Raw genomic sequence first — 13,044 nt, 5'->3', positions numbered from 1 at the left:
TACTCAAAGGATAATACAGAACCCTATTACTAAGACTACGCTGTCCGTCCGTCCGTCTGTCTACCCGTCTACCAACAGGCTACCGTTTATGGATGAAATTTGATGATGATGTATTTCTGTTGCCCCTCGAAGAACAAACACTAAACAACATAATAAAAAAAATATAAAAGGGGGCTCCGAACCAACCCTTCGAACGCGCGTCCGACTCGCACATGACCAAACAAGTTGTTTTTTAAATATAGGCCAGCTGAAGCGACCCTTAACTGCATCTTGGTTTTTGTTTCTATCACACATTGTTGGCGTCAAGTATAAAAGCTCATCTTGCAATAGAATCTTACATGCTAGTAATTACAGTCGCATGATAATGTAGCTTGCATATAGCAACAAACTAACATCAATGCTTAGGTACCCTATACCCATTACTTAAAAATAATTACGGATTAACTAATAAACATTGCGTAGTAGACTCATTTGCAAACATCTATTAGCTTCTAGTGAAGACGAATCCCTAAAATGTCATAAATGTACAAAGCTTGAGATTGTTGTTAAAACAGCGAATAAAAACGGTGTTAATGAATGTAATCGCATTAGTGTTAATTTAATAGATTAATAATATGAGCATACGCACCCAGTTAATTCTAGCATAGATCCCCTTCTGCACTGTCCACGATGCGGGCCCTGCATAATACTGGCCGGTCGTGAAGACGCGCCAAGTGGATCAGAATGAGCAACATCTTCCATCAATAGCACCGATGGACCACCGAGGCTTGTGCTTCTTTTCGATAACAAACTTGGCGGATGTCTCGAATGTCCAAACTGATCTCCTCTGGATGAGGAGCTCTCCCCTTTACTTGACGATGCTTTACTCTCTGAATCTGATAGGACCGGTAAATCCGCAGCTTGCGTCGAACTTGAGCTCTCTCTTCGGAAGAGACCTATGATAGATTTCGGATGTTTTGGCTTCTCTATGCCACCTATTGGGATGATGATGCGGGGTGTAAAAACGGGTAAGGGACAGAAAAAATAAATCGATGAGAAAACTTGATATTGTAAATTTAGGAACTAATGAATTATACAATAATTTTATGAAGTGCGGGATACAAGCGTTTTTTGCTAATATAGGTTTAATAAACTTTTTAGAAACTATCACGAAAAATGAAATAAAAATTTAAACAAAAAAAAAAATATCACGATATAATAAATGAAATAAAATACAAAAGTGCGTTAATTTTAAAGTGCTCGAGAAGCAACGTTGGCAAGGAACTTTAAGAGGCTCTTTAAAAGTAAAAAAATATAAGGGCCTTAAAAATGGCAATGCAAGGATAATTAAATAAACGTTTTTGAAAAATTACCATGGAATAGCATGCACATTCAATGTAACGTTGGCAGTTGCTGAACGTTGCAAGTTCGCAGAACATAATCGATATATATCTGAGTATAAACAGTAGGTTTACTGAAGAAAATAATTAGGTAGGTAGTCAGTCTAAAATATTTCTTATCGACAAGACAGAACACAGAAATATTTTCTTTTCGTAGCACTAAGGATACTTAAAGCTTGTCTAACAAATAAAAATTTCGAAAACCTAAAAGATTGTGAAAATAATTACATGAGGAAATTGCAACCTATCCTTGTAGATCTTAGTTTGCATACATTTTTGTTTATTAGGTTTATTAAAACTAAAACAGGGCAAGATGTTTGTATTCTTCACCTAAAAATGTAGCAGATGGTGAACTGTATGCCAAATATTCCTTGTTAGATGCCCAAGCGGGAAACTCTGATTGCTTTAGGGCGGTAGTCCCTTCGGCTTCCTCTCGTTTCCATGGCAACATAGTCTCGGTCGCCGTTGGGGTGGCGACCCGGGTTTGCTCCGCCACCGTCATGTATGCATCTAAAAGTAAAATAAACTTATATATTAAGTATTGGATGCATTTCCAATGAAAACTCTTTTATTAAATTATTTAAACATCCAATTATAAATGTCTGTTTGTATTTTTGTCGCGCGTAAACGAACCACTAGCTAATGATCTTGCCGAAATTTGACTAAAGTCTTTAAATAACTTTTTTAAGATAATAAATTTTGATTAGATTAATATGTATTTGAGCTGGTGGGTTATTCTGCTTATCTACTAATTAATTTCATTACGCCACGTATTGAGAGCATATTTTGCAGCATTTAACAATATTGTTTGGTTTAAAACCTTTGTCTATTGTCACATTTATTGAACAGGGACTAGAGATGCATTCGTATTATGATTATTGGTTCGTATACTAAGAATAAAATAAAGTTACCGTTGTCATCGGACATTCGTCTCTCATCTTCTTCAAGAATATCCTCATTAGGTACTAAAAAAACAAAATAGATATATAGTTATTTTGGTTAAGTGATTAATTTCAATGAATCTTCTAATCATGCTGCTAACATTTGGCAACAGTTAAGGAAAACGCTTAGGCTATAGATACTATTCTGATGTTGGCAGTAATTCAAATGAGAATGTTAACATTCATATTATGATTGTATTACAATGTTTTTACTAAAAAGATAGTTAAATCAATAATAAAAACTATAGTATGAATGCGAATAGCGCGTGTGAAACCATATAATACAGGTATTTGCGAACCTCATGCTTTATGAGTTAACGAAACCTGCAATTCGAGTACCTAACTACGAGTAGGTAGGTATCTATTAATTACTTCTTTTAAATCTAACTGATTTTTTAATTTGTTCATACAATAATATTGAAATAAGTAGGTACAAAAGAATAATACTAATAACGATTTTTATAATAAAACTTATTATCATGAAAAAAAGAAGAAAAATACGCTCATACAGCGTTGCAATATAAAAATATTGCCAACCGTATTAGCAATATGTGATTAATAAATATAAGTTTCCTATATCATCAAAATAAAAAAGTAAAGTACTTAAATAGTATCTTAATATAACTATAGCTAACATTAAAAGCTTAAAAGACTACATGACATGCCAAGTTTTGGTGCATTCGTATTTAGAAAAAAGCGTTTGAGCATTACCAGCAATAAAAAGCATAAGATGAGATAATTAACAAAACTGCGCTATAAAGTAAACCTTTGGTCATTCAGAAGCGAAAAAGTGTTTGGCCTTCTTTAGTACACATACCGAAATTATACGTGGATCTGTCCCTTCTCCACGGTAAAGATTTCTCAACAGCTGTCGGCAGTATCTCTTCAGGTGTTTTAGCGTACTGCTTAACAATTCTTGCTTTGAGAGGATTGAAGCCAGGCAAGTTAGCCAATTGATTTAGCAGAGAACTACTATTCTCTTTATGCGAGGATGTCGGACTGACTTCATTAAATCCAGCTAATATTTTAGTGTCGCCAGTTTTCGAGATTTTGATTAGTTTGCGGTGCCACATGAAGTTGCCAGAAGGGAAGAAAACGACAATCAAACACAAACAATGGTAAGAAGCTGATAATAGCAAGTAATAAATACCGGTAACTATAAAAGGATAAACGTTACAAATTAACAAGTTAGCCAACTGAGCGGTATCCAAAAGGAATAAGAAGTTGTTACTTGAAATACAAAACAAGTACTTGTAAAACAAATTTAGGTATTAAAAACATACACGCAATGTAAAGACAAGCTTCTAAGATAAATAATTCGAATTGGTTAAAAATGATCAATAAACGAAAATAAGTTCTTGAAAATATTAATATTCGAAACCAGCTAGTTTCAATTTACTCTAAATTACGTAAATTGCTTTATCATTTTAAACCAAAAGTTATTTCAGGGAGGGTATATTTTAATAATTTAGTAACCCAGTAAAATTTAAACAATATTAGTAAAACAATACATACCAAATTAATAATTCCAAACAATTTTAGTGTTATAATTGTTAAACATGTTACAGGTGTAATAATTAAAAATACAAATACAACATTTTATTCACAACATCAAGAATATTTGAACTTGAACATTACTATTTGGCAAAAAAACAATAAGGACAATATTTTATAGTGCATACAGAGTTTCTACTTCCATAAATTGGTGTAAAAGATTTCAAATATCTTTATCTGCTCGTTCTTTTGTTTGTCTAGGCAGCCCACAGGCAGAGAGTTATTCAAAACGAATTATAGTTGAGCGTATTATATTTTTACTCTCAGGATTATTTTGTTTTAATTTGGATATACTCTTCAATTGCATATATAATATTCTACTCTTTACGTATTTATCATCTTAAAAGTTGCGATTAGCTTTTTACGGCTGTTAAATCTATGCATCAATTTTAAGTTTTAGTGGGGTGTTATAGGTTTGACCTGGGGTATTTCCCGAAAGAGTGAACCGAGATTAATTTTGTTTTTATGTTTGAAAGTGAAATTAGTCGGGAGTGTTTTTAACCGTTTTGATAAAAACCGGTGCAAGATAGACGCTGTCAAAAAAAATGTTCAAAACTCCCCTAATATGGGTATCAAATGAAAGGCCTTGGATCGTAAAATACTGGTACACTATGATAAATTTCAAATCTAAGATGACCGCTGCCATAAAATGGCGAATTTTTTTTTATAACTCCCTTAACATGGGTATCAAATGAAAGGGCTTGACTTGTAGATGTAGAAGTGATGATGATGTAGAAGAAAGGACAAGAAATTGAAAGCCGGGATTTTGTAAATGTTTGATATATATACATATTATAATTTGGATCTCAACTCAAGAACGTGTAGGTACAAAATTCGAATCTTTACGAATTTATCAGCTTGAGAGTGGCTAGTGGCTGGTTTAAGAATGTTAAATCTATTCATCTGATCAAAATTTCTATCTCTGTCATTTAAGATCTTTATGCAAATTGCGTGATGTTCAAATTCAAAAGGGAAACAAATCGTGTCACATGCATGATACCTACGCGGGGATTTGGCAGTGAAAGTTATACCGCCATCGTCCGCTTCACGGCGGGGCTGCTCATCGTCCTCTTGAAGCACCTCATCAATATAGTCTGTTAACAATACAAACTTATATTTTGTGCCTTCTCAATTAAAAATAACTATATTACTCAAGTTAAGTAGCATTGAATTATTTTTAATTTTACACTTTTTTTATTACTAAATCCTTCTTACAATTTATTAAGACAGACTAATTACAATAATGTCTTAAAAATTTTATCCTTAACCACATTACGGATTAACTTGTAAAAAAAAATGTTATAGCTAATTACCTAATTGTTTGATACTTCAGCAAGCATGTACTATATAATATTTTCTAAATAATTACAAAGAATCATTTATAATTATAAGATCTGAATTAACTAGTTATACATTAAAATTGCACGCATGCAAAAATAAACCTTTGTGGTGGTTTACGGTACGGTACTATGTTACGAATTTTACTTAACATATACAACCAACAAAAACTTTTACACTAGTTAATATAAAACAGACTAGCTATGCCTCGCAGCGTACTTCTACATACTCTACAACCTTCCTAAATAAATTAGCTACCTAACGCAATGGTAGTTCCAAATATACAAACATACAAACAGCTTTATGAGATTAACTAAGTATACAGTAAGTAATATACGGATACAACTTTTTTTAATTATTAGTATATTTATACGGATACGAACTTTACAATAAAAAGAATCATAAAAATCTGTTAAGTTATGCCAGAGTATGGTGTAATAGTTTTCATCCCTATCCAGAAGGAACCGTATTGTTTTAAGTGTTAACCCAGAGTATCAGCTATAATAAAAGTATACCAAACCGGTTTAATCCGATCAGTAGTTTCTGCGTCGTGATGCGCAAACAGACAAACAAACTAAGAGACAAACGGACGGACAAAAATTCAAAACAAATGTGTGTCGGGTTCTATAGCAATAATAAAGCTCCCCAGACAAAAATGTTCAGAAGTCGACAAGTTAGAGTTTTATAATAAGTAGATATAGATAGATCGATATCTTATCTTGCAAGGTAAAGTTACTAGTTATATAAATAAAATTATATAAGATACTATAAAGTTCTATTCAGTAATATTGATAATCTAATTTACCAAAGAAAAGCCAATATCATATAATTGTGTCGCAAATAAAAATAAAAATGGTGTTCAAATAATAAAAAAAAAAAAAACTTAACGGAATCCCACACGTGCATGCGATTGACACTCGTGATTACCTATATTAAAAAATTATTATGTACCTAATCTATAATATTTTTTTTTACCGTGCGTGAACTGTTTGGCCGAACCATTTTGCTGGAATTCTGGGAAAGTTACATGATTCTTTCCATCCTGCAAAAGGAATAACATGTTTAAATTCTAAAACAATGAATAACAAGATATACATAATAAGATAATATTTCAAATAAGGTACAAAGAATATCATAATATCAAACTTAACTATAAAACTTGATGATATTATAGTGGCAACAAAAAATTTTTTACATGTTCTCTCATATCGTAAAAAGTTGATTGAAACCATGTGATATGTCTTAAAAATTATGAACATTTTTGGCTTGCCTGTTTTCCTCGTTTACTGCGTTTGTGATGGTGTTTTCTGTCGCCTACTAAACGTCGTATATTCATGTGAGTTTTATAGTTCACTTGTGTGCCCAAATCACGGTCGTTTACAGCATGTCGGCTGTAGCTTAATCGGCGGTGCTAGTGATAAAACAAATAGAATGCGATTATTATTTAGTATTAAATAATAATAACCAAGAAGTAGAAGAATACTAAAAAAGAGATGGATGGATAAAGGAGGATATGCATGGAAAAGGGGTCAATAATGAGATGGCGGAAATGTAAGTAATTAGGAGGAGAAGATATGTTGTGTTAAGCATACTTAGCTAGGGAGTAGCGCAAGAAGAAGAAGATTTAATAAACAAGTTTTCATTATAAATTATTATAATTATTCATCTGTAAAATTAAAGTGTAATTTATAAAAAATCTTAGAAAATTCATCACATTTAAATCGTCTCTAAATGCATCAAACTATATAGCTATAAAGTTTAAAAACAATAAATTTTTCAAAAGCATTGATTTATTATTGATTGTTGATAAGGCGTTGACTACACATATTCTGATCACAAAACTTTGACTTCGAGGTTTCATCCCATTATGTTCAGTAATTATCAGATTGATGACATAAAAAAGCAAAATACATACACGCCGATACGGTTTGCAGAGTTCTTCAGCAAGGAGATGGTGAATCCTGGCATCTGTCAAATCTTTTTTGGACGGATTATATTCCAATTCCTGCATATCAATATTCCACGTTGAAGAGTCTAATTGACTAAAGCTTGGGCTGAAAATATTTTTGTTTACATAATAGTAAAGTAGTTTTAAATAAACCTTAAAAAATATCACGCTCTTTGGATTCTAATACAGTACCTTCCATTAAAATTAGCACTTGTATAGTTTTTAAAAATAGCTGACATTGACTCAGCTCCAGATATGTTACCAATCGTCGATGCGTTTCTTTGCATATACTCAATTGCGTCTTTCATAGCTAATTTGGAATAAGTTTCCAGGATTTTGGGTTCAGCTCCCTATCATCAGAATTACGAAATAAAATTAACATACATCTTAACTAGCAGTAGAACTTTGTATTCATTTGGTTTTAGTACATAAAACAGGATATTACCTGATAATTCCGGAGTAGGAATGGTCGAATAAATCTGTTGTCGAATCTTTTGAACTTATCGCGTATGTGGTGATTGCCATGTTTTCCTAAAATATCTTCAACGCCTGCCATTAAATGATCCATAAACTGAGGGAACAGATATAATATAAAAGTTACATAATATGAGAAAATATAGTTTATAATTTTTATAGACCCGTCGTTTCTTGTCCTAGTACTCGTATCATAAGAATTTACATAAGCTTAAAGAAATATATTAAGAACTCTTATCAGGCACATAGCTCCAGTGACATAGGACAGAGGTGGGCTGGGGGACAGAGCCTTTTATCTGGCCCTTCCCCTGTTTCAATGTGTGTTGGAGGGCTTTAACGATTATGACAAAACATGTGGTTAACATTTTGAATGCGACCCCGATATCAAAGTGAATCAGGACCCAGGTTGGCTAAGCTAAAGGTAAAGCTTGTATGATTACTATTTTAAACATTTAATGTTAATAAATAAATATTTTGTATGGTTCTAAATTTCAGTAAGATTCCGGTGGTAATAGAATGGGACAGAAGGCGCAACGTGTTCTTTCAGACACTGCGTTGGAAACCAACAATTTCGTACCTCAAAGCAGATACTGAGAATTTCCTTAAAGGAAAACCGAATATCTAACAATTTGCGGCTTATTTATTCGTCAATATTGAAAAAGATTATTACCCTCTCATGTATTCTTTCATTCATCGTTGGTTTCCTCTTCTCGCCGGTTTTTACGTTCAGTATTTTAACCAATGGCTTAATAGTGATCCCCTGGATGAACACGGTGAAGTAAATAACTGCTATCGTAGTGGTTACAAACATTGGCTGCAGATTGACCACTTCTGGGTCTATTAATAGCACCAGTGCAAATGCGACCGCGCCTCGAAGACCTGGTTTATGTACGCATTGAGAAAATAGGCCATGGGTATTATGATTTACGGAATTCTTTACTGCTTATACAGATAAACAAACAAACTGGTGTACAACTGGGGCAGTTATTTTGTTCACTTTTATAACTACGTAGTTTATAGTTTGTGTTTCTCCGAAAAGCTATTTGAATATGATTTATTTATTGTGTTATTGAATAACGTAGTTTAATGGATGTTGCTATAAATAATAATGAATAAGTAGTTGTGTTTATAAAAAAAGTTATGGCTACCTTTGTATGCTTAAATGGTATAAACTTCCAATTCAAATACTTAAATGTGTTTGTTTGTTTATCTGCATACATTATTTATTAACTAAGAAACCTTACCTCCGTAAGACATAACAAACTTTTCAACAGTATTTAATTTGTGCAGACGGAACTTATTAGCTACAGCGCTAAATATATACACCCCTGAAACAATTAAGTGTATCATTGTAACATGGACCTTTGAAAAGTAGATCGAAACTGCAATGATACTAGATGGCGCTAAAGTCGCTATAAGATTGATATACATGCATAAACTAATTTCGGCATCGGCATCGGCAGCTTAGTGATCAAAGAGCTAAGGCTGTGATTGCCAGAGAGTCGCAGGTTTTAATATAAGTGTGATGTGTTTTTGATAATAACAGAGTAAAAATAAGATTTCTTACCTATTATGCGAAAGACTGAGCAAAACAGTATAGTCAACAAAACAAACCAAGTATTCCAATCATGGTTATTGTTGACTGTGGCGACGCCAAGGAACATGAATATTATAGTCTCAGATGATGACGAAAGCATTTTCATCGTATACTTGATCGTAGTGTGCGATTTGTGTGATATGTTTGCTTCGACGTAGTTCTTCATTGTTATGCCGCAGAACGTTATACTGAAACCAGTTACCGATTATCCCATTTGATGATTACGCGTTAAAAACATTGCTACATCATGAAGCTGCTCAAGTAAAATCATGGCAAATACTTGCAACCAAGCATTGATGAGTTCCAAGGAGAATCCAGTTCGTAATACTCATGGGCGTATTTACCGTAGGGCCAAAAGGGCCATGGCCCAGGGTACCACTAGCAGGTTGCGCCGGGTGGCAGCATGACCGACGGAATCGGTAGATTAAGCGTGATTTGATGACCTTTATGGCGCAACGGTGAGCTCTGTGAGTTTAAGTAGGAGGTCCCGGGTTCCATTCCCGGCAGGCGCAATTTGGGAATTTATAATTTCTGAATTTTCTCTGGTCTTGTCTGGTGGGCTTTGGCCGTAGTTAGTTACCACCCTACCGACAAAGAAGTGTTTCTAAGCCATTTACGGTTGCGATGTCGCGTAGAAATCGATTATGGGTATGACTACAATACTCCCGAGCAGGTTAGTCCGCTACCATCTTTGACTGCATCATCACATACTACCGAGATTTCAGTGAAAGTAATAAAAAAAAAGGTTTCTTTTTTAGATACATGTCTTTTTAGTTTCTTCACTTATTATCATCATGTTTTTTCTTATTTACTTGGAATCTTTACGGCCCAGGGTGCCGAATCTTAAAATACGCCACGGGTAATACTCCATGGAATGCATTTTATTTACTTGTAAAGTTTGACATCACAATAGTTCATGTATATTTTAAAACAATTCAGGAACTTACGCTAAAATTCCACTCATATGGAACATTTCAGCATTCAGGTAAGCTAAATAAGCCATGACGAATATGAATATTGGTTCGATTACTCTGACTTCATTAGTGAAACGAGTCACAAGGCCAGTAGCAAAACCCCATACTACTCCAATACAGGTACCACCAACGGCTACCACTAAGAATGACGCAAAGCCTGCTAAGAAATCCGTGTACATGAGTCGCGAAGGGCCCATTTCTCTGTAAAAATAAGAACAGAACGACTGCTATAAAAATAATTATAATTATTTAATAAATCTTTATAAAGCTGTTGCTTAGAAATATCTGACTGGGTAAAAACAATATTTAAAAAAGGAACAAGAGTAAAAATAAACAAAAATATTATTTAGTTTCCTTCTCTTCCTTGGTTCTTTTGAGGTCTCAGTACAAAATTCTATTCGCTTTTGTCTATCTCAATTTGAAGCATTACTTACGTATAGGCCTCAAACATGTGATAAAGAACAACCGTAACTGCATCATTGAGTAAAGACTCTCCAAAAACTACGATGTACAGCACTTCATCTACATGTATCTCTTCAAATACCGCAAGCACAGCAACCGGATCCACAGCGGATATGAGAGCACCAAACAAAAGCATATCAAGTAATGGTGTAGTACAACCGAACATTCCTGTTTGACCACATGCCCATAAAGATGCACCTGTAACAAAATATTTTGAAAATGTGATTATTAGACTACAATACAAAAGAGATATAATGATTTTATTTAATGATTACATAAAAACTCACCAATAGTTAGCGTATTAAAAACTGTCCCAACTACTGCAAATAAAAGAATAGTCCCAAGATGATCGAAAAACAATCGATTAGGCATAAAATAACCGGCATCCAAAATGATTGGAGGTAGCATATAAAGAAAAAAGGTGTCAGGTGTTAACGGCTGTACGTGAACGCTATGAGTACTCAAAAGAATTGCACCGATTAAGACTCCGACAAAAATGAGGAGACATGACTCTGGAAACATTTTTGATAACCGAGGTGCCATATGGAAACCTGAAACAAAAAAAAACATAAATTAATAAATATGTTAGTTAATTTTTTTCATGAAATTAGCAAATAGACCAGTTTGCAAATGCATATTTTAGAGGAACGAATGGGTTTGCGAACGAAAAGCGAATTTTTTTTTTGGCATTGTCAAAGTCAAGCAGTTAAAAGTCTTCTTGAAGTATTTCAAAACATATAAAAGCAACTTTAACCTAAAAATACAATTATAAAAATTTACAAGTGGATTCAATATTCAAGCATGAAAATCATAAAAAAATCTTCTATGATAAGATTTTTTTTTTCATTTAAATTAATAAACATAAATGTGTGTGAGTGCACAGGATAATTTATGCAGAGTCTGCATAATAACGTTCCAGTCTTTACTATTTACATGCTAAGAAAGTTATTTATCTTTATGGTGGAAAATGCTAAACAATAAAAATACATCCTTTATTTCAAATAAGACATCATACATAAGGAGTGAAAATTATCACGCCCTAAACCGAAATAGCAGTGAAAAACATATCATTAGATCAACAAGTACTATATTCTATGATCTGGATACTCTGACCAAAAGACATTCATATCACTATGTTCCCCAATATCCTATTTCAGACTGTAAAGTAATGAAATATAATAAAGAAATACCTCATAAAAATGGATTTAGAGCGAAATCTGAAGCAGTTCAAGAATGTGAAACTCATATTCAACCAAAGCTAAAGAAATTAGATGGTTTAAAGAGAAAGTTGAAGATGGGGTATCTTAATGATAGCGTACCTTCTTCAGAAGTTTTTCTTAGAGATAGTTATTACACAAAACGTACAACTGATTCTTACAAGAAAAATAAAAATCATCACAGCCAAAAATTTTGGTCTTTTGCCAAATATAAAACAGAGCATACTAATCCAATACCTGAAATATGTGAAAAAAAAGAACGAGGAAAACGTAGTGAAGATCCATGTCCTTGCCAGCTGTTTTCGTATGCATGTCCATGTACGGATAAAAAATCACTTACAGAACTCGCAAAAAATAGTAAAAGTTTAACAGTTGCAGATCATATTACCAGTACTCCAAAACATCCGCCAGAAGTAGAAAGCCATAATCAGAAATGTAGTAAAACCAAGAAATCTAAACATTCTGATGATAAGCTCACCAATACAAACAGTGCAGGACCTACGAAGAAAAATGAAGCTGTATGCGAAGAACCAGTTACAAATAAAATTGATATTCCAAAGCTTGTCGAAGATAAGCTTCAGAGTTGTACGATGTGTATTGAAAGTAGGCCTCGGAAGAAACCCAAGAAAGTTATTTGCCCTAACTGTAAAGAAACACTAGATATTTTCAGTTTCAAGTTCAAGAAATATCCTCATCGTCGTTATAATGTAATAACACTCTCTGAAAACCAAAAAGACAAGAATATTAATGTGGGTGAATCGGAAGTTTGTATTCACGAACCTCCTTGCGAATTATTTCCACTGTGCCAAATTTTGCCATCTGACAATATTTATAATATGAGTCCAAAATGTGTAACACGAGCGTCTCTTACAAAGCATAATCCTAGAAAGATAAGAATAAAAAAAGCATGCAGACACCATCCACCTTGTGTAGTCGTACCGTCATGTCAAAGATTGAATGTTTTGAAAAATAATTGCGAGTACATTCCTCCTCGTTTACATCACCCTCGTTGTGTTAATTTATCTTTGGGTGTACCTTTCTATAAAAGGCCGAATTATGACGATGTTTTAAATAAGAAAATGGAAGATACCGAAAATTCGGAATGTAATAATTTCTCTCCTTGCAATTTGGTGACTGCTTACCAACAAGAGTCATTAAAT

General features: G+C 33.4%; 1 protein-coding gene across 5 annotated transcripts in view; it reads right to left on the bottom strand.

Annotated features, from left to right (window-relative positions):
* Window positions 1–13,044, bottom strand: part of LOC120630368 (sodium/hydrogen exchanger 3) — a 56,407-nt gene that overhangs the window by 3,280 nt on the left and 40,083 nt on the right. Inside the window, exons 4-19 of one of the 5 annotated variants that reach the window (XM_039899576.1) lie at window positions 10,955–11,218; window positions 10,640–10,865; window positions 10,179–10,406; window positions 9,202–9,419; window positions 8,879–8,962; window positions 8,305–8,513; window positions 7,606–7,731; window positions 7,353–7,510; window positions 7,128–7,266; window positions 6,483–6,623; window positions 6,164–6,254; window positions 4,879–4,968; window positions 3,138–3,338; window positions 2,291–2,344; window positions 1,710–1,889; window positions 629–974 (exon numbers count right to left, since the gene is read on the bottom strand). In XM_039899576.1, coding sequence (XP_039755510.1) covers window positions 629–974; window positions 1,710–1,889; window positions 2,291–2,344; window positions 3,138–3,338; window positions 4,879–4,968; window positions 6,164–6,254; window positions 6,483–6,623; window positions 7,128–7,266; window positions 7,353–7,510; window positions 7,606–7,731; window positions 8,305–8,513; window positions 8,879–8,962; window positions 9,202–9,419; window positions 10,179–10,406; window positions 10,640–10,865; window positions 10,955–11,218 — 2,755 coding nt within the window. The remainder of the gene's footprint in view (window positions 1–628; window positions 975–1,709; window positions 1,890–2,290; window positions 2,345–3,137; window positions 3,339–4,878; window positions 4,969–6,163; window positions 6,255–6,482; window positions 6,624–7,127; window positions 7,267–7,352; window positions 7,511–7,605; window positions 7,732–8,304; window positions 8,514–8,878; window positions 8,963–9,201; window positions 9,420–10,178; window positions 10,407–10,639; window positions 10,866–10,954; window positions 11,219–13,044) is intronic. The other 4 variants (XM_039899578.1, XM_039899577.1, XM_039899579.1 and 1 more) reach the window with 4 other exon arrangements.

The sequence above is a fragment of the Pararge aegeria genome, chromosome 16 (assembly GCF_905163445.1).
Source record: "Pararge aegeria chromosome 16, ilParAegt1.1, whole genome shotgun sequence".
Lineage (NCBI taxonomy): Eukaryota > Metazoa > Arthropoda > Insecta > Lepidoptera > Nymphalidae > Pararge > Pararge aegeria.
This window is presented reverse-complemented; position numbering and strand designations above follow the sequence as displayed.